Here is a 21542-nt window from a genome sequence, read left to right as displayed (position 1 = left end):
GTCTTGTTTAGAAAAGCTTCAGTAAATCAGTGGTATTCAAACTTCGGTATGTGGAGTTCCCATGTGGCTCAGTGGGGTAAGGATCCAGTGTTGTCACTGCAGTGGCTCCCAGGGTTTGATCCCTGGCAGGGGATCTCCTGCATGCTTCAGGCACAGCCAAAAACCAAACAAAAGCCCACCATCAGTGAGTCAGAGTCTGCATGTGTACCAAGCTCCCAGGGGCTGCTGCTGGTACAGAGACCACACTCGGGTAACAAGGACTTAGAATCCAACCCAGACACATGGAACCTGATTGTAGTCAAGCGTGTGGGCTCTGAAGTAAGATGGCCTGGGGTTCACTGCCACCTCTCAGGTCTCTTCCCGAGTCTCACGTGTAAAATCGGGTAATAATCACACCACCACATAGGGTCTTGTGAGGGTTTTTTTTCCTCATGAACTTAAAGCAGTGACTAGCACATGAGTGCTCAGTAAATACCAGCCATTATTATTACTACACTATTCTGACTGCTCAATGCAATTATTTCCTTGCCTCAAGAAGATGCTAACTTTGCTAACTTTCTCTTGTCCTTTGCTTTTCTCCCCGCATGCAAGGCAAAGTCTGGTCACCTTCACGCCCTGGTCGGGAGGTAGGAACCATGAAGTCTATGAGGCAAGAGCCTGGGGGCAGGAGACCGTGGGAGGGATTTAGGAGCCGCTCCGGTTGTCCTCCTCACAATGCAGCTGAGACCTCTCACGGCGAGGCCCTGTGACAACCTCCCTGCACATCCGTACCTACACCAAGTTCACCGATGCCTCACAGCGACCAAGTTCTTTTTTACCTGTTTATTTAATTTACTCCTTTTTAGGCCCGTATCCCACCCACTCCTCCCCTGGGCAACTGTAATGCTTCTATGCAACTTTTTGTTTCTACATGTTCTTGCAAAATGATTTTTTTCCCCTTTTTTTAGGGCCACACCCACGGCATACGGAGGTTCCAAGGCTAGGGGTCGAATCGGAGCTACAGCTGCCGGCCTACACCACAGCCACAGCAACATGGGATCCGAGCCGCGTCTGCAACCTACACCACAGCTCACGGCAACGCCAGATCCTTAACCCACTGAGCAAGGCCAGGGCTCGAACTCACAACCTCATGGTTCCTAGTGGATTCGTTTCTGCTGCGCCACGACGGGAACTCCAAGATGATTTGTTTGGTGTACATGTGTTAATTTACAGACATGGTACTGTTAAAGACCTCCCAATTTCTTAATTTCCCACTCAGCGCCGGATGTTTAAGATGGACCCACACGGCTACACATCCATCTAAGGTCCCAATGCTCCAGGCGCACCTGCTCTCTCCCTCCCACCGTCTAACTCCCAGACCGCCTGCACCCTTGACCACCTCGGCAGGTCCTGAGAACATTCCCAGGCACGCCCTCCTGGTGTGAGGACACAGGTCAGGCCGCGTGCCCAGGCCTCTGGCACTGCTCCAGGTCAGACACTGCCTCCACCTGGCCCCAGAGGGTGTTTTTCACAAGCAGACGGAAACATCAAACACAAGCACTTTTTTTCTTTTCACTAGTAGCAAGTTTTATTCCAGGCAACTGCAGATCATCACAGGGACACCCGCACAGGGCCCAGGAGCCCACTCCCCCCCGACAGCAGTGGGGCAGGCGTTCAACACTCCCGAGAGACAGGCACCCGCGTGCCTTTTCTCCATCATCTCGAGACCAGCCAATCCCAGAACTAATGTGGAAGAGCGTGTGACTGGAACTGCCTCAAGAAACAACGGGTGTGACGGGAACTAACTCAAGCAACCACTGGCACAGGCTGAACGACCTGAAGTAACAAAGCAGGCTTCCGGCCTGGGAGGCTGCAGAACCACTGCGAGGAGCAGAGAGGGCCATGGACAGAGACCCAAGCTCGAGGAAGCAGCGCCGTCCTCTCAGCGCCTTTCCAGGACCCTTGGCGCCCAGCAGGGGCGGGGGGTCTACCCTCCCCACGTCCTTCCCCCGGTCAGCTGCCCACCTCCAGAGTGCCGGGGCCACCGTGCGAGGGAGCCCAGCACATGGCCTGGTCTCAGGCCTAGTGGCGGGTGGGCTGAAGAAGCCCTGGAAATGACCCCCTCCTAGAGGGCAGGCCCAGTCCCCACGTTAGGAGCAACTGCTGTAACTTTGGAAAAGTTTTAAAGTATCAGACTTTTATTTAAATCAACTAAAATCTAATTTGAAAAAAGGTTCTTTAGGGTGAGCAGTTCATTTAAATTATTCCTTCACTTGTTATTAACAGAGAGACTACAAAGGAAGAGGATGTGGGCTCTGCCCCCCCAAGGCTCTTCCCCGCCCAGCTCACTCCTCTGGCCCAACTCCACCCCTGGAAGACCCGAGAGCCGGCAGGCCCTGGAACTGGACACCAGCCCTGCGGGCTCAGGGAGCCAACCCTGGCCCAGAACCATCAGCTCAGATGGGAAACCAGACACTCGAAGGTGCCAAAGAGATGGCAACTCGGCAGCAGGGTGAAAAGACACAGCAGGAGAGCCCTGCCCCAGACCCCTCCTCTCCCGCAGCACCTAGGGGGTCGGCCCGGCGCCTGGTCACGGGGAAGAAGTCAGAGTGACTCTCCTCAGGAAGCATCAGTCCCTGACTCTGCAGTGTCTCTTTGGGGGGAGAGTGCCAGCCCCCTCCGCCCCCCCCAGCCGGGCGAGGGGCTGGCACTCCTAAAGCTGGCCATTGGGCCTTCCCGGCTCCAGGGCCGGCCCACCCCGCTCCCGCTGGTGGATCTTCTGGTGCTGCAGGAGGTGCTGCTTCTGGACAAAGCTCTTCTCACACTCGGTGCAGCTGTAGGGCCGCTCACCCGTGTGGATGCGCTGGTGCCGTACCAAGTCCGACGGGTGGCTGAAGCTCTTGCCGCAGTAACTGCAGATGAGGGAACTCCGGCTTTTCCTCCAAGGAATGTGGCCAGGCAATGCAACCAGGCTGTTGGGCGAGAACCGCTCCTGGACCTGGGGGCTGGCGCTGGGCCCCTCCTGCAAGTGGCAGCGCTGGTGGGTCAGCAGGCTCACCCTGCAGCTGAAGCTCCGGGGGCACATGTCACACTGATGCAGCTTCGCCTTCCTGGATGGGGGCTTGAGCCGGGGCCGGGGCCGAAGGCTCTCTGGCTCCAAGGCTGTGTGAGACCCCGACTCCGCGTGGGTCCGCAGATGGGCGGCCAGCTGCTGCTTACAGCGGAAGCTGAGCTCGCACTCGGAACATTCGTAGGGGCCAGGAATATCTCTTTTCAGCTTCAGGCCCTGCCTGCACTCCTGCCCCAGCTGCAGGGGCCTGTGAGATGTCTGCTTCGGGGAGCAGCCCAGAGTCCGGCCACCACCAGGGTCTCTCCTGCCCTCAACGGGCTCCTCTGCATGCGTGTCCCCAGGACCTGACTCCAAGAGGCCAGAGCCGCCCTGACCGTCCCCGAGCTCAGTCTGCTCCGGGCTCAGGAAAGCGTGCGCTTGGGCGACGCCCGAGATCGCCCCGCGGGGGTGCACAGCGCCGTCCCTTGCGCACTGGAGCTCCTGCTTCATCAGACGCCCCTCTGCTGCTAAGACAAAGAGGAGCCACTGAGAAGAGCACATTCTAGCACCTTCGGTTTTTTTCAGAGCTAAACAAACATCTGGGAATTCCACAAGGGCTCACATCAAAGTACCCAGGACCAAGGGGATTAGGACAGTTTGGAAGAAGATGAGACTGTCTGGTTCCAAGACCTGAAAAACTAAACCTACACTCAGGTAGAGACTGATTGGAAATCTAAATATTTTATTCTTACATGACAATGTTATAAATTCTCCAAGCTTGTCTAAAAGCTTGTATTCAACCTCTGTGAAAAATGGCAAAATAGGGGAGTTCCCTTAGTGGCTCAGGGGTTGACAAATCCGACTAGGAACCATGAGGTTGCAGGTTCGATCCCTGGCCTTGCTCACTGGGTGAAGGATCCTGCGTTGCCGTGAGCTGTGGTGTATGTAGCTCGCAGACGTGGCTCAGATCCCGAGTTGCTGTGGCTCTGGCGTAGGCTGGCAGCTACAGCTCCAATTTGACCCCTAGCCTGGGACCCTCCATATGCTGTGGGAGCGGCCCAAGAAATGGCAAAAAAAAATAAAAAAAAAAAGGCAAAATATACTGTAACACCTATACTAATTTAAGTGCTACAGAGTGTTAAAATAAATGTGAATAAAAGGAAAAAAAAACCCAAACCTGTAGTTTAAAAATTCATGTATCCAGCGCTGTTCTTCCTGCATTTTCTCCCATTACCTGGTTTACAGCTGTTTCTCCTGCCTCTGACCCAGTTAACTTCCCTCCTGAAGAAGTGACAACCCTATTCTCAGTCTCTGGGGGTCAGACTGAGGCCTGTCAGGCTCTGCACTCTGTAGGGTGTGAGGAAGCAGGATGTGGCCATGAGTCTTAAGGACGCCACACAGCAGTTAAGGGGGGAGATACACATATAACAGATGAACTAATGCTAATCATAAAGGAACCTGGAACAAATAGATGCCAGCTGAGGCTACAGAGCATCAGTGTTGTTCAGTTTAACAGTGGGAAAGCTCACTCTAGGTTGCAGGGCGTGGGGACAGGTGGAATATTCTGGAGCCACTCACCTGGGTGATCACCACCAGGGCCTTCTCCCTCCTCCAAGTCTCCCAGCATCTCTGTACCCAACTCTGCTTCTCCTTCTGGCTGGCCCAGCACCTCTGGGGTGGAAATGGCACAATGTGAGCCCAGAAGAGAGGACCGGGTCACTTGCCAATGAAAAAGGTGACCAGCGTCATGGCGCTGACATTAAAGCTTCGATGCGAAAAGGATGGCAATTGGAACAATCCCTTCAGCTGCCTGCTGCCTTCGCTGCTCCTTCTCATCCGCTTGTGGCGCAGGTGGTGGGGCTCTTCTCCAACCCCCTCCCAGTGACACGGTCTCCCTCCCGGGAACCTAATTTCACCTGGGCCACAGCACTGCAAGCTAACAGGGGCTCTGCCATCCCCCCGTGACAGCAGAGGAAACCGCCACTGGCAGAACAGTTGGCCAAGCCGAAATCACAGTCACTTCTGACCCATCTGCCACGCCCGCCCCCCCCCCCCCCACTCCGGTCACACTGGCCTTGCAATCCTCCATGGACCTAGGTTTTAAAAGACTCTGTCAGGAGTTCCCATTGTGGCTCAGCCATCACGAACCTGACCAGTATCCATGAGGATGCAGGTTCAATCCTTGGCCTCACTCAGTGGGTTAAGGATCTGCCACTACCATCAGCTGTGCTGTAGGTCACAGACTCAGCTCAGATCCTGCGTTGCTGTGGCTGTGGTGTAGGCCGGCAGCTTGTAGGTCCGATTCCACCCCTAGCTTGGGAACCTCCATATGCAGCAGGTGTGGCCCTGAAAGAAAAAAAAAAAAGAAAAGAAAAATTTTGTCAACCAAACAAAATGCACTTATTATGTAACAGCCTATATTTTACACACAAAGATGTACATCTATCAGGCAGCGCTTCAAATCAACACAAAACGAACACGGAGACCACAAACACTGGCTGTCAATCCCAGGCAAATGCCAAGAGACCCTGTCTGGTGAGCCTCTGCTGCATGCCCGGCCCCCAGGTAACAGAGGATTTCTTGTGGAACAGTCTTAAGTATTAAAAACATGAGGCCCGCGATGACGTCTTATCTAGCAGTAAATATTATCAAGAACTGACTGTGACCCCAGAAAGAAGGACTTAAAATGCAAAACACCCGGGCCTTTCCAAAAGTCTCCGTAAACTGCAGGCTTGGAGACCCCCATTTCTCAACCCAGCCGAGGTCAAGAGAGGATCCAAAGCCCACCGCAATCACAGATGCGGCCTGGGTCGCAAGCTCCTCGGCCGGGAACCGCAGGATGTCTAGAGAAACGGCTACTCACTCAGAGAGACCAGAGCCTCATAGTTGCTCCTCATCACGTTTGCGTAGAGCTCCTTCTGCCAGCCCTCCAGGTTCTCCCAGTCCTGCTCAGAGAAACAGACGTCATCACTCTCAAGTGACCTGGACACCTGAAATCACAAATGTCACGCAGTGAGGACCGCCAGCTACGGGCACGAGGAAAAGCCACTGTGAATCTTCCCTAAGGGCTGGGCCCCGCCCTCCGGTCGGACTCCCCACCCCGGGCTCACCTTGGGGGCCTCGCCCCTGCTGCCCGGGGGCAGCCGCAGGACCCAGAAGTTGCGGTTCCTCAGCAGGTTCTCCATGTTCTCCAGGCGCCTCTGCAGCAGCCCGTACTCCTGCAGCAGCGTCCCCAGCACCGCCCACTTGCCCTCCAGCTGGTTCCCGAACTCCAGGGCCGTCTTCTCGCAGTCGGCCAGCTTCTTCTCGGCCGTGCCCGTCCGCCCCTCCAGGCTCTGCAGCCGGGCGGCCTGGGCCTCCACCTTCTTCTCCACGGCCTGGATGGCGGCCACCACCGTCCAGAGTGAGATCTCCGTGGCTGGCAAGTAGGAGCTTTTCTCTGTGGCTTGTGGGGGCAACAAGGAGGAAGTCAAAGGGGTGGAGCGGCGCTTCCTCCTGTGCTGAAGAAGCAGGCACAGGGTCAGGTGGTCAGTGTCACTTCCAAACAAGAGGTATAAAGCACAGTGGGTCCAGAAGCGTTTACAGCTGTCCAGTTTTTCTTTTTCTTTCTTTTTTTTATTTTTATTTTATTTTATTTTTTTGTCTTTTTGCTATTTCTTTGGGCCGCTTCTGTGGCATACGGAGGTTCCCAGGCTAGGGGTCCAATCGGAGCTGTAGCCACCGGCCTACGCCAGAGCCACAGCAACGCGGGATCCGAGCCGCGTCTGCAACCTACACCACAGCTCACAGCAACGCCGTGATCGTTAACCCACTGAGCAAGGGCAGGGACCGAACCCGCAACCTCATGGTTCCTAGTCGGATTCGTCAACCACTGCGCCACGACGGGAACTCCTCTTTTTTTTTTTTTTTCGTTTTTTAGGGCTGCACCTGTGGCATATGGAAGTTCCTAGGCTAGAGGTCCGAATTGGAGCTGCAGCTGTAGGCCTAGGCCACAGCCACAGCCACATCAAATCCGAGCTGTGTCTGTGATCTACACCAACGTTCACAGCAAGGCCAGGGATCGAACCCACGTCCTCATGGATGCTAGTCAGGTTTGTTACTGCGGAGCCACACTGGGAACTCCCCAGTTTCTGTTTAAAATTTAAAAAGCATGTGCTTTTATATCCTGATACTGCAAATTATATACATACATTGTAACAAGAAAATACTGAAAAGAAAGAAAAAATTATGAGAGTTCCCACTGTAACACAGAGGGTTAAGGATTCAACATTGTCTCTGCAGTGGCTTAGGTTGCTCCTGAGGCATGAGTTTGATCCCTGGCCCAGCACAGTGGGTTAAGGATCCAGCATTGCTGCAGCTGTGGTGTAGGTCTCAGCTGCCATTCAGATCTGATCTCTGGCCAGGGAACTCCCATACACCCTGGGTGCAGGGGAAAAAAAAGGAGGAAAAAAAAAGAAAAAATTATGTAAAATACCACCATTCAGAAATAAGCTGTTAGAATTTTGGTATATTTCCTATAAGGTTTTTTCATCTTTCAACTTATTTCTTTTTCAGCAAAACTGCAATCATATTGTATATGTTTTGTTTACCTGCATTTCACTGTCAGAATACTCCATGAGACTTTCCTGTGTTTTGAGCCTTTTTTTTCTCTGTTTGATATTTGGGACTGTTTGTATACTTTGCTATGATAGATGAGGTGATTTACACTCACTGCTGACTCCGCATTCCTGCCGCTTCACAGCTGATCATGTCACTCCTGCTGAAAACCTCTCGGCAGCTCCCCCAAGTCAGGACAAAATCCTTAGCAGGACCTACAAGTCTCAACTCAGTCACCTTTGTAACCTAGCAACTAATACAGTGAAAACACCTACTAAATTCCTTTTCATTACTCAATGAATTTTATTACATTTATAGTTGTACAATAATCATCACAACCAAATTTGGGATTTCCATCCCAAACCCTCAGTGCATCCAACCTGTCTCATTAGGAAACCGTAAGTTTTTCAAAGTCTGTGAGTCAGTTTCTGCTCGGCAAAGAAGTTCATTGTGTCCTTTTTTAAGCTTCCACATGTCAGTGATAGCACATGATGCTGGTGTCTCATTGTCTGACTGACTCAGCATAATTTCTACGTCCATCCATGTTGCTGCAGATGCCATTATTTCATTCCTTTTAAAGGCTGAGTAATATTCCATTGTGTGTATGTACCACATCTTCTGGACCCACTCCTCTGCTGATGGGTATTTAGCTTGATCACATGTCTTCCCTGTTGTAGATAAGGTGCTGCACTGAACACTGGGGAACATGTATCGTTTTGAGTCATGGTTTTCTCTGGATAGATGCCCAGGAGTGGGACTGCTGGATCAAATGGTGGTTTAGTTCTCGGAGGAATCTCCACAATTTTCCACAGTGGTTGCACCAATCTACATTCCCACTAACAGTAAAACACCTACTAAATTGTGAATGCACATTTGCTTATATGGTTTAAGTTCTCTGACATTTTCCTTCCACTTCACATTTTTATGGTCTGTCCGTGACAGTAGAAAAATCACTGTGGCTGAAGCTTAAAATGACGAAACCCAACACTTGAGATGTCTTCCTGAAGCTGTCCTCTCGCCCCCATCATCCCACTGCATGTTCATTTCAGTCCTAAACCCCTAAAGCTTCGTATTCCCTTCCACGGCACACACTTTCTTCAAGGCTGCTGCTCTAACCACAATGGGGACAGTGAAACCAAGACGCTGAAAGGAAGTATCTTGGGAAGAACTGCAAGGGCCCGAGCTCATGGTCAGCAGAACAGGGAACAACACGAAACCAAATGGCACAGAACCGAACACTTCGGTTTGGCCGTGACCTACTCCGGTGAACCACCTCAGTCCACTCTTGAGCATAGGAGTCAAAAACTTAAATATGCCCTTAAAAAAATTTAAAGAAAAGTTTAATTAAAAGAAAAACACAAAACAAAACATCAGATTTCTGAATAAATTCATTTCATCATATGCCCCGCTTTTAAGTCTGTAGCTTTTTGGAGGCGCCTCTTTGGCCCAGCACTGTTTTGCCTGCTAGCACTTCTTCCAAACAGGAAGGTGGGCTGGGACCTGAGCAGAAAAATAGCATCCTCCTCCCCCACAGGGTCAAAGGTTAAAAAGCGTGGTTAAGCCAAGTTTCTTTCCCTTCTGTTTTAAATTATCTATCACGATCTATCACAATTCAAATGTCCATCAACTGGTAGGCGAATGGATAAACAACCTGCTCCGTTTATATGTTATGGGTTGGATCACGTCTCCCCAAAAAGACACGTGGAAGTCCTCACCCTCTGTACCTCAAAACGCGCTCTTACTTGGAGACAGTCTTTACTGGGGTCGTCAATTTAGAGTGAGGTCATGGGAGCTGCCACTGTGGCTCGGCGGTAACAAACCCAACTAGCATCCATGAGCACGAGGGTTTGAGCCCTGGCCTCGCTCAGTGGGTTAAGGATCTGGCATTGCTGTGAGCTGTGGTGTAAACTGGCAGCTGAAACTCCGATTCGACCCCTAGCCTGGGAACTTCCAGATGCCCCAAGTGCGGCCCTAAAAAGCAACCACCCACAAACAATCAAGAAAGTGAGGTCACAAGGGTGGGCTCTATTCCAGCGTGACCGGTGTGAGCAGCGCCCTTATCAAGTAGGAGAGATGTGAGCACAGAGACAGACGCACACAGGGAGGAGGGGACGGGCAGCAGAGCGAGAAGAGGGGCACGGGAGAGTGGAGGCGCAGGTACGCTGCCACGAGTCAAGGAAACATGTGGCCCCACCAGAAGCTAGACGGGGGCATGGAACAGCTTCTCCCTCACGGTCCTCCTAAGGAACCAACCCAGCGACACCTTGATTTCAGGCTTCTAGCCTCCAGAACCACGAGACAGTAAGTCTGCTGTTACGCAGCCTGAAGAAGAAACACGCCACACATTAGAATGCAATTCGGCTATTAAAAGGAAGCAATTATTGATACTTGTAACAACATGGATGAACCTCGAAATCACTAAGCCAAGTGAAAGAAGCCAGACACAAAAAGCCACATGCTGTGTGCCTTTTACATGCCATTCCGGAAAAGGCAAACCTATAAGGACAGAAACCAGAGATGAGTGGTTGCCAGGAGCTGGGACTGGGGAAATGGACCACAGCTTTTGGGTAACTAACAACACCTGGTATGACAGGTCCCGGCTCCCTGTCTTACAGGAGTGTCGTGGCTATTTCTGGCCTGTTGATAGTGTACAAGCTTGAATGGTTTCACAAAAATATCTTTAAAGCCTGTGGAACTGTATCAAATCTACAGATTAACAGGAGACGTGACATTTTTAGAAGAAAATGCTTCCACTCATACATACAGTATACATTACTTTCTAAAGTATTTTTAATATATCTTGATATTGAAACATATTCCATAGGTACCTGTCCCAATCGTCAACTGCTATACACAAGCTGTTTCGCTCACGAATCTGCAATTAAAGGAGGTCCGGCAGGGACAGTCTGTCTCTGCCAGACTCCAGCTCAGGAGGAACCAATCACAGGCTGGCAGGTTCTGGAATCACCCGATGAATCCCAAGCCACACGGGACGCGTGCAGGGTGATGTTCTGGTCAACCACCTCCCGAGGTCCCATTTTACAGTTAGCATCAACCAGCAGAACACACTTGCATTCCCTTTTTTTTGTCTTTTTAGGGCTACCCCCACAGCATATGGAGGTTCCCAGGTTAGGGGTCAAATCTGAGTTGTGGCCAGTGGCCTACACCACAGCCACAGCAATGCAGGATCCAAGCCATGTCTGCAACCTACACCACAGCTCATGGCAATGCTGGATCATTAACCCACGGATCGAGGTCAGGAATCAAACTTGCATCTTCACAGTTACTAGTCAGATTCGTTTCTGCTGAGCCATGATGGGAACTCCCTACTTTCATTTCTAATAGGGTGTATCTTTCTGCCCTCTTTTTCCTTCATTAAACTCTCTAAACACTGAAATTATATATTGACAGGTATGTGGATAAAAAGTGAATATTATCCTCTATATCTGTGAGGTCCAATATAACAAACTTAGAAACACATAGACGCTTTCATTAAAAAATTAAAACGTCAGTTCCCCAGCTATTGAGCTACACACTTCGAGTGCTCAAAAGCCACATGTGACTTGTGGCTACCACACTGAACAGGACAGAGGTAAACTCCCATCATCTAAGAAGTTTCTACTGGGTGTACTACACCCTTAGCGATTTTCTTCTGCTCATAAAATACTAAGGTTGCATTAAAATCTCTACTATGATGGTGAATTTTCCTGGTAGTTCCATCAATTTTTCTTTTATATATTTTGAGCTATATAATCAGGTGCATATAAATCAGAAATGTCCTATCAGGCTGGTAAATGAAATCTTCTGCCATTATAAAAGTAGTAGGGGCCCTGTATCTCTAGCAATATTGATGCAGCTGAGCCAATTTTCTTTTGCTTAATATTAGTCTGGTACATATTTTTATACCCTCTTATATTCAACTAATTCTATAGTTTTGTCTTTCAGTTGTGTGTGTGTATATATATATATATATATATATATATATATTTTTTGTCCTTTGTCTTTTTAGGGCCGCACTCATGGCATATGAGGTTCCCAGGCTAGGGACTGAGTCAGAACTGCAGCTGTGGGCCTACGCCACAGCCACAGCCACAGCCACATGGGATCTGAGCTGTCTGCGACCCACACCACAGTCCACAGCAACTCCAGATCCACTGAGCCAGGCCAGGGATCAAACATGCAACCTCATGGTCACTAGCTGGGTTCGTTAACCACTGAGCCACGAAGGAACTCCACCTCTTTTAGCTGTATCTTTTATAAACCATTTGTTGAGCTTTAACTCATCCTATCCATCTTTGCCTTTTAGCTAGAACATTTAGTCCATTTACACTTATTGTAATCATTTTTACTTATTTTTACCTTTGTGCTGCTTATCCCATATTTCTTACCTTTTTAGATTTATTTTATTATTCCCCCTTTTTAAATTGTAAGTTATACAGTTTCTAGTCTTTTAGCAACCATCCTAGACATATGTATGTAATTACAGACATAAGTATGTAATCACCTAGACACACTTACAAAGATCTTTATCTGAATTCTGACCATCTCTTCCTAACTTTTACATCAATGCTGCCATGTATTTTAATTCTGCCCTTGTCTTTAGCCCTGTAAGAGATTATTTTGTTCAATTAACGTTTAGATTTACCCATTTTAATAATGAATCATCATACTTTCTTGTATTTGCATTTTCCACTTGAATTTCCTTTAATGAGTACATTGGTAACAAATTGTCAGTTTTAATTTGTCTGAAAAATCTTTATTTTACTGTTGGTTTCTGAAAGATGCTTTTGCTGAGTATACAAATCTGGGATTACATGGTTATTTTCTTTTAGCCCTTTGAAGATACCATTCTACCGCTGTCTGGTTTCCGTTGTTGTTGGGAAGCTGGACCCCATTAGTCTTACAAGGTTCGTCTGAAGGTCATCTTTTTGCTTTGGCTGTTTTTAAGAGTTGTCTTGTATTCTGTACTTTCACCATGTTTCTAGGTAGAGATTTCTTAATGTTTAGCCTGATTAGGATCTTCTGGGCTTCTAAGAATTAGCATGTGCATCGGTCCTACAGTATCTTCAAACATTAGGTATTCATCAAATATGGTCTCCAGTGCAGACTGTGTGTGTGTGTTCCTACTTGAATTGCAACATGTTTTTCTTCTAGAATAGTAATATCTGAAATCTCTGGAGGTCTACTTTTATTTCCCATTAATTTTACCAGCTTTCTCTTGTAGTTTCTCATTGCTTGTTTGGTAATTTTTTATTGCGAACTTGTTTGTCTTGGAATTTTATCTATGGAGTTATTTGAAGTCTGAGTTAACTGTAGATTCCTGCAGAGAAGATGTGTATTTATATCTGAAAGATAGCTGGAGACAAACTAAACTCTTGGCTTAAGGTTTTTTCCCAGACACCCAGGTTGTATGACTTCAGGCACTAAACCCACTTGAGAGTCATCATGAATTCTCAGGGGCTACCGTGCACCCAGCTCTCAACACCAAGGTTTGAGGTGATTTTCTCTGCAATCGCCGGGGTAGGAGCTTACTTCCAGTTCACTGTGAATGTTGCCCTTTGGAGTCTCGGCTTTATAGGACTGGTGTAGGAGGCATTTTAGACTCCCACCTTAGGCTCTGAGTTTTGTCTTCTATTTTCCAGACCTCTTGAGTTCATAAACACTACAGATGAATGTTCAACAAATCCCCTCAAAGTTGGCTTCAGAACTCTGTTTACCTCTCAGGAGTTCCCTCTTTCACTTAGTCTTTGGGCTCCAAGTATTCTTTACCAGATGCATTTCAAATACATTGGTGTTTTTTCACCTCAGTATTTTTAGGTGTTTTCATCCAGGCACCTACTTGGCCATACTTCAAACAAGAGGTACAGCATCCTCATCTGAAGATGAGGATGGAAATATGTTCACAGGCAATTTAAATATGTTCCGCAATGACAGATCAATAAATTACTTAAAGTGGAGTTGGGGATTTGGAGGCTCTTTAAGATGTCCTTTTAACAAGGCCTGTTGAAGACACGTAGGTAACTGCACTGACTGGTCAGGAAGAAGTCCTCTGGAAGTTAGTAACGTGTCCTCCTGCTCAACTTTAGGACGACGCATTTGGTCTTGAGGAAAAGGCAAGTCTCTGACTGGATCACCTTAGGTTAAGGGAGTCAGATGAGGTAAATACTGTGGTATTGTTAACATCTGTCTTGTTTTCAAAATTCAACTGTAACTTCTTTAAAAGCAAACACCTGTTCTTTAAGTCTTACAATCCTTCAACCCTTAGGTCTTACCCACTTCCTATAAGAAATCAAGTACAGGCACTCTGCTCACAGTCAAGTTTTCACTCCAGCATCGCCTTAGCCCTCAATTCTCACAAAGATCTCACAGGATTCCGAAAGTACTTCTGGATGAAGAAATGCCGGAGTTCCCGCCGGTGGCTCAGCGAAAACAAACCAGACTAGCATCTGTGACAACGCGGGTTCCATCCCTGGCCTCCCTCAGTGGGTTGGGGATCCAGCATTGCCATGAGCTGTGGTGTAGGCCACACCCGTACACCCCTAGCTTGCTTGGGAACTTCCATGTGCTGTGGGTGCGGCCCTAAAAAAGTCAAAAAAAAAAAGTCAAAAAAAAAAAACCCCACAAACAATTAAACTCCATCTGCCCTTTCCATAGCAAATCCTCTAGTATCATCAAAGAAACCAACACTCGGGAGTAATGAGAGTCAGAGGCAGTTGGAACCTTAGAGATCATCTAGTAACTAGTCCAACGTGGAGGTCCAGCGCCAACACTGTTGCCTAAAGTTACTCAACTAGACAGCTGAGAACTGACTGACGCTGAAATCCAGTTTCCCGACTCCATGCCCAAGCCCGCCCAGCAGTCTTGCCGTTCCCGGAAGGGTGATATCTGGGGGAGGGGAAGAGGGGGAAAGATCGACAGCTTCATAGACAAAACCCAGCAACTACACCGTGAGGTAACCCTGTCCCCAAGGAGAGGCAGGCCAGCCTGACTTCAACCCAGGACAGAAATCTGTAGCCGGAGAGCATGGCAGAAGGCATGAGGAAACCCATCAGGCAGAGAACAAGCTGGTCTCTGAGAGCCTGAGCCCTGGGGTGCCCGGGCACGGGCCAGCTCGCTAGCGCTGCTGGGGACCCAGGGTTTCCAACCCGCGCCACCTCGCCAGGGCGCGACGAAAACGTGTCGGGACGGTCGCAAATGCAAGAACATGAAACAAGCCTCCGAGAAGTTTCTCGGCGAAGGCGCGTGGCGCGGAGGCTCTAGCCCGACAGGGAAGGAGCCGACGGGGGTAGAGCCCAGCGCTGCGGCCGCGGGGGGCAGGGGGCAGGTCGGCGTTGGCCTCGCCAGCAGCAGCCCGTGGACGCCCAGCCCCTCCCCGGTCCGCACCTCGAAGCCCCGCCCCGGTCGGGGCGCCACCATCCCGAACGCGCCCCCGGGCGGGCGCCGGGAGGACTCTTACCCGAGCGGGCGCCGACTCCGCCATGGCTGCCAGTCGCCCTTCGACACCCGCCCCGCCTGATACGCCCCGAGCTGTGCGAGGGTCCGCTGGGCGCCCCTGGCCCCTCCTCGAAACCGCCCCCAGCGCTGTGTTGATACAAGGTGCATTGTGGGAATGCGGCCCTCCGGGGCCAAGACGGGCGCCGGCCGCGGATCCTCACCGTGCGGGAGTCCCCTTGCGCCCCCGTGCGGCAGGAGGGTGAACAGCCGCTGGGAGCTCGGCCGTAGCGGGACGGGACTTGGTCCTTCCAAGCGTAGGGCAGGCTCGGAATTTACCGCGTGCCCAGCACTTCTGCGTGCCCAGCACTCTGGTAGGGCTTTGAGGGATTCAAAACTGTATAAACTCAGACTGTGCCCAGAGGGAAGAACGTGTACTCTAGTTGGGGAAAAGAGGTACAGTCCCAGACTGCAAGCGGTTTTATTCCGAAAGTACACTTTTTTTTTTTTTTTTTGGTCTTTTTGTCTTTTTGCCAGTTCTTGGGCCGCTCCCTCGGCATAGGGAGGTTCCCAGGCGAGGGGCTGAATCGGAGCTGTAGCCGCCAGCCTACGCCAGAGCCACAGCCATGCGGGATCCGAGCCGCGTCTGCGGCCTACACCCCAGCTCACGACGGGAACTCCCCGAAAGTACACATGTTACTTCGCTTTTTGGAAATTAGAACTGGGGAGTTCCCGAGGTGGCGCAGGGGTTAACGAATCCGACTAGGAGCCATGAGGTTGCAGGTTCGATCCCTGGCCTTTTTCAGTGGGTTAAGGATCCGGTGTTGTCGTGAGCTGGGGTGTAGGCCGCAGACGCGGCTCGGATCCCGCATGGCTGTGGCTCTGGCGTAGGCTGGCGGCTACAGCTCCGATTCAGCCCCTCGCCTGGGAACCTCCCTATGCCGAGGGAGCGGCCCAAGAACTGGCAAAAAGACAAAAAGAAAGAAAGAAAGAAATTAGAAATACGCTTCTTACATCAACGTGGGTTAGGTGCCCAGGCCAATCCACTGAAGCCTATCAATTATAATAATCACATGCCTTGGAAAATCCAATTTTAGATAAAGCCTAAGTCCTGATTTCATATCCAGCCCGCACGCTGCACGTTAAACCATGCATTCAGAGTTTTGGATTGAAAAAGCATGGTTCGTGTGTTTGATAATGTGAGAAAAAAGAATGTATACATGAATGTGTAACCGGGTCACCTTGCTGTACAGTAGAAAATTGATAGAACACGGTAAACCAGCTATAATGGAAAAAATAAAAATCATTACAAAAATAAAATAGCAAACAAACAAAAAAACCCATGGTTGCAGAGTTCCCATCGTGGCTCAGCAGTAAGGAACCTGACTAATAACCATGAGGGCGCAGGTTGGATCCCTGGCCTTGCTTGGTGGGTTAAGGCTCCAGCGTTGTCATGAGCTGTGGTGTTGGCTGCAGACACTGCTAAGGTCCTGTGTTGCTGTGGCTGCGTTGCAGGCTGGTGGCTGCAGCTCCAACTCCACGCCCAGTCTGGGCACTTCCATATGCCCCAGGTGCAGCCCTAAAAGACAAAAATAAAAATAAAAAAGCCTGGTTGCTTTACCATTGGCGTATCCAACACTAATGCAACCATAATTACCGAATTCGTGCCACACTGTCTCAGTATCATCCACTCTGAATGATAGGTATGAATAAAACTCTTAAGAACAACAGAAAAATGATGATCAAATGACTGGCTCCTTCTTAGCAGGAGGGCTCAGTTCAGATTTACCTCCTGCTCCCAGAGACATCCCGGTCCACCCTGTCTGCATACAGCCCAACCCCCCTCCATCCCAACAGTCAGTCTGCTCACCTTGCTCAAAGTTTTTCATAGCATTTATCACCGTCTGAAATAACCTCTTTTTTTTTATTAGTCTACATAGTAAATTTTGTAAGCTTTTCTTTCACTGAAGTATCCTCCATTTCTTGCACACAGAAATGCTCTTAAATGTGTTTGGATGATTGAATGGTGAATCAGGAAGTAAGGATAGGAGTCCAACTGTGGCTCAGTGGGTTAAGAACGCGACATAGTGTCTGTGAGGATGCAGGTTCGATCCCTGGCCTCAATTAAGTGGGTTAAGGATCCGGCGTAGGTTTCTCAGCTGAGGCTCCAACCTGGTCTTGCTGCGGCTGTGGCACAGGCCTCAGCTGCAGCTCCAGCTCCACTCCTAGCCCGGGAGTAGAATTCATGCTCTCTGTTCTGTCTCTGTGTTCACCAGGCTGCCTTCTGAGGACGCAGGTTCCTGTGTAGCTACTGGGAGACAACCTACAGATCATGGCGACGCCAATGTCCAGACCACCCGTGGAAATTATTCACCTGATTCTCCGCCTACCCATCCGTCCCCGAGAGTCAGCAGGACTCAGCATCCCCACCTGGAACTCTGGGAGAAATATTTAGATCAAATCCCAACGTCAAGGGCGGCGGCATGGGGCACCGGTTTGCAGTTTCTCGGGCTCACAGAGACGGTGCCATGATGGGGAAGGTGGGGCTGAGGAGTGAGAAAATCCGGGTCCGGAGCCCAGCGCTACTGCCCCTTTCTCGGCATGGACTGTGGGCAAGTCATTTGAACGTCTCAGCACCTCCTCGTTTTTAGTGAGGAATAATAGTAGCGCCTAGTTGATAGAGTCCTTGTGCAGGTGAAATGAGTTAGTCCAAATCAAGGGCTTCGAACAGTGCCTGGCACAGATTAAGAGCTCAGGAAGCGCACCTCATCTCCACTGCGCTTTGCAAAATAACGGATGTAAGTGTGCGATGTGCAGCCGAGTGCCTGGTGTGCAGCAAGGACTCCGTACAAGCAATTTCTCTCTTTGCCGACCGGCTTCAGCAACATCCAAGCCTTGAACTGCAATGAATTCACCAAGATCAATGTCACCTTGTTGCATCTCTTAGAAGCCACCCATCTGTTCTTTCCCAGTGACAGTCAGCCTTTTTTTTTTTGCCACACCCGAGGTACGTGGAAGCTTCCAGGCCAGGAATCCAACCTGCGCCACAGCAGCAACTGAGCTGTAGTGACAACGCCAGATCCTTAACCCACTGAGCCACCAGAGAGCTCCTTGAAACTCTTTTTTTTTTTTTGGTTTTTAGGGCCGCACTTGTGACATATGGAGGTTCCCAGGCTAGGGGTCGAATCGGAGCTGCAGCTGCCGGCCTACACCACAGCCACAGCAAGAGGGATCCGAGCCATGGCTGCAACCTACACCACAGCTCATGGCAACACCGGACCCTTAACCCACTGAGCAAGGCGGGGAATCGAACCCGCAACCTCAAGGTTCCTAGTCGGATTCGTTTCTGTTGTGCCACAGTGGGAACGCCCCTGAAACTTTAACTCAAGAAAGTTTTCAGACTACAGCTTTGAGGCTCTATTCTGTTCCTCTTACTTTCCTACGAGCCTCTAGGTGGCAGGGATCACAATTTTTGTGCTCCTGCCGTCAATAACCCCCGGGGAGCCTGCTCCACTCAGCTTCTGGGCCAGTGAGCGCCCGGATGAACACTCCTTGGCTCCAGCTGCCCCCGCCCCAGTCATATCTATGTGTGAAGTGGGCGTCTGGTAACTTCGTCAGCCTGGCACTTCTACTTTCCTCTGGACATCTGTGCCCATCCTTCCCTTTGGGGAGGGTGCCAGGCGGGCTCTAGCATGTAATTCAGGCGGCGGCTGCCATCTTGTGCCATGACAATCCCGGCCTGGTCACAGTGACTGTCTGAAAGGCAGGCATCTGACTCAAGCCAGCCCAATCACAGCACCCCAGCCCCCTGGCCGCAGTACTTGAGCCGGAGGTGGAAATACGACTTAAGCACTTCCCAGGATCCTTCTCACTGGAGCTGAGGGAACAGGCCGATTTCCTCTCTGGTGAAGCTGTGGGTCAGGAATAGTCTTATCCCCCATTTTTTGGAGTTGGTTTGAAAAAATGATCCCAACACTCAGAAAGGCGCAGAGATGACGCATCTGTCCAGGGTTGGTTATTCAACTGTTCCTTTGAGTCTGTGAATGATTCCAGGTTCCTTCCAGAAACTTCCCCTTTCTCTGCGGTTGGCCAGTATGCCTCAGGTAGGGAAGCTGGGTGTCTGGGTGACAAGGAAAGTTTTTACTGCACATCTTATTTTTTTTTTATTTTTTATTTTTTCCCTGGCTGCACCCATGGCATGCGGAGGTTCCTGGCCAGAGATAGAACCAGTGCCACAGGAATGACAAATCCAGATCCTTAACCTCTTTCCCTTTGCGGATGGTGCCAGCCAGGCTCTAGCCATGTAATTCAAGCGGGCACTGCCATCTTGTACCATGTCAAGAACCCCACTGCACATCTTTTATGCACTTTGAATTTGGAAAGTAAAATCTTTTCAAAACTTCGTTAATTGGTTGATTACAAGCTGGTGCCGAATTCCTTTCAGGGGGCGAATAGCATTTTGTTCGGCAAAAGAGTTTTATTGGCTTTCCCCCCACCACTTTTTGTCTTTTTAGGGCCGTACCTGTAGTATTTGGAGCTTCCCAGGCTAGGGGTTGAACTGGAGCTTACAGCTGCCAGCCTGCATCACAGCCACGGCAACACCAGATCCGAGCCGCAATCCGAAACCTACGACACAGCTTGTAGCCGTGCAGGGTCCTTTAACCCACTGAGCAAGGCCAGGGATTGAACCTGTATCCTCATGGATGCTAGATGGGTTCTTCACCCACTGAGCCATAAGGAGAACTCCTTCCCCCCCCCTTTTTTTAATTGGCCATTTTAACTGGGGAACGTCAGGCCCCAGGGGCAAGGCTTGGAAGGCAGAGGAGAGCAAAGACCAAACTGAATTGCTCTCCATAGCAAATCGGGATTTGGGGGTTTCCCTGGGTGCAGCGCACGCGGGAGGGGAGCTGCTCTTCACAGGCTGGGAAGATACAAGACGGAGAGAGGGGTGAACGCTGAGAAATTCCTGAGGTGAGAGTGGTTAGGGTCTTTTTTTTTTTTTTTAAATGGTCACACCTGCAGTACATGGACAGACATTCCCAGGCCCGGGCTCAAACACTAACCTCAGCAATGACCTGGGCTGCTGCAGTCAAATTCTTACGAGCTGTGCCACAGCAAACACTCCCTTCAAGGTCTTTTAAGAGCAGAGATGCTGGTTATTTGGGGTCTAGTTTGGGGTTGTTTGCTGTGCTACGCTGAGATGGAGGCTGTAACCTCCAACGTATGAAAGCAGAAGCATCTTATCTGGGGAAGGCAAAGCAAAGGCACCGCGCTCCCGCACCTGGGTGCCTGAGAGGCGAGACCAGCGGCGTGAAGGTGAGCTTGAGATCCAGAAAGCGTGCATTCACCAAGGAAGATAAGCCTCTCCTCGTCCCCAAGTCCTTGAGATGGGGGGCAGGGGCTGCTGGATTTGACACCATATGTAGCATGGGGACTCAAGACACTTTACGAGGAAAGGATATTGATCGCATGGGGATGGAAGGGGTGGGGACGCCAGGGTAACCAACACTGGCTTACACCTCTAAGACTGGATATGAGATCTCTCGACCCTGAAATGGGAGTCTTCTTTTATGATACGGGATAGTGAACCTACACAGTTTTGTGGGGTTTGGGGGCCATGTCCTCGGCCATGCTGAAGTTCCTTGGCCAGGGACTGAAACCTCGCCACAGCAGTTACTGAACCACAGCAGTGACAATGACGGATCCTTAACTGCTAGACCACCAGGGAACTCCTGTAAACCTACAGACGATGATGCTGAGGGACGGTGTGGGTTTAAAGCGCCTAAAGAGGTTTGAACGGAGGCTCTGGGCCTTTGGGACAGGGCCAGCAGCTCCCCAGGGGAGAGACCCCTGGGAACCTGGCAGGGTGGGGGAGGCGTGTGAGGTTCTGTGACATCCCCAGACCCCTCTTCCCGAGAATCGCCACTTGGCGCCCTCCAGGATGGCCCCTAAGGACTCCGTGTTGGATGGAATGACAGTCATGGCCTCCCTCCCCCCAGCTGCCAGGGCCCCAGGACAAGATGCTATCACATAATTTTCTTTTTTTTGTTTTGTCTTTTTTTTTTTTTTTTTTTTTTTTTTTTTTAGGGCCGAACCAGCGGCATATGGAGGTTTCCAGAATGGGGTGGAGTTGGAGCTGCAGCCGCCGGCCTACACCACAGCCACAGCACCGCAGGATCCGAGCCGCATGTGTGACCTACACCACAGCTCATGGCAACGCCGGATTCGGATTCTTACCAGTTGGGCTCTTAACCTGCTGAGCCACACTGGGAACCCCCGTTACATATCTGTCTAACAAGAACAATCAGATGGGCCAATACTGTGAAGCACAGGCGCAGGCTGGTTCATCTTCCTGGGGTGAGGCGTACCCATTTTTCCCCTACTCTCTGCCACGACCAAAGATCCTGGGACCATGTCTCAGGGAGCCAGGTATGATGCGCGAATCCTTGATGGTAAGAGTACCGTGTTCACCTGTGGCTCTTCATTT

The 21542-nt window shown here is 50.3% G+C and overlaps 1 protein-coding gene across 3 annotated transcripts; it reads right to left on the bottom strand.

The window, feature by feature from the left end:
- Window positions 1–1546: 1546 nt before the first annotated feature.
- On the bottom strand, window positions 1547–15177 carry ZNF212 (zinc finger protein 212). 3 transcript variants are annotated; one of them, XM_047763852.1, is made up of 5 exons: window positions 15081–15177; window positions 6139–6528; window positions 5892–6018; window positions 4607–4699; window positions 1547–3555 (listed from the first exon to the last, which is right to left on the bottom strand). In XM_047763852.1, exons 1-5 carry the CDS (start codon window positions 15102–15104, stop codon window positions 2693–2695), a joined length of 1497 nt encoding a protein of 498 aa, XP_047619808.1. In that variant the 5' UTR covers window positions 15105–15177; the 3' UTR covers window positions 1547–2692. The 3 variants fall into 3 exon arrangements, with proteins under 3 accessions (XP_047619808.1, XP_047619809.1, XP_047619810.1); XM_047763853.1 differs by having other exon boundaries at window positions 1547–3552; XM_047763854.1 differs by having other exon boundaries at window positions 5892–5973.
- Between the last annotated feature and the right edge of the window lie 6365 nt (window positions 15178–21542).

Source organism: Phacochoerus africanus, chromosome 16 (assembly GCF_016906955.1).
Source record: "Phacochoerus africanus isolate WHEZ1 chromosome 16, ROS_Pafr_v1, whole genome shotgun sequence".
Classification (NCBI taxonomy): domain Eukaryota; kingdom Metazoa; phylum Chordata; class Mammalia; order Artiodactyla; family Suidae; genus Phacochoerus; species Phacochoerus africanus.
Note: the sequence above shows the minus strand (reverse complement) of the source record. Positions and strands in the feature narration are given on the sequence as shown.

Excerpts from the sequence above, each read along its gene's own strand:
- ZNF212 (XM_047763852.1), bottom strand. The coding sequence starts at position 15,104 with ATGGCGGAGTCGGCGCCCGCTCGG. Across the intron at positions 6,019-6,138 it reads GCAGGGGCGAGGCCCCCAAG|GTGTCCAGGTCACTTGAGAG; the intron begins GTGAGCCCGGGG and ends TTGTGATTTCAG. Across the intron at positions 3,556-4,606 it reads CCCTGGTGGTGATCACCCAG|CAGCAGAGGGGCGTCTGATG; the intron begins GTGAGTGGCTCC and ends TCTTTGTCTTAG.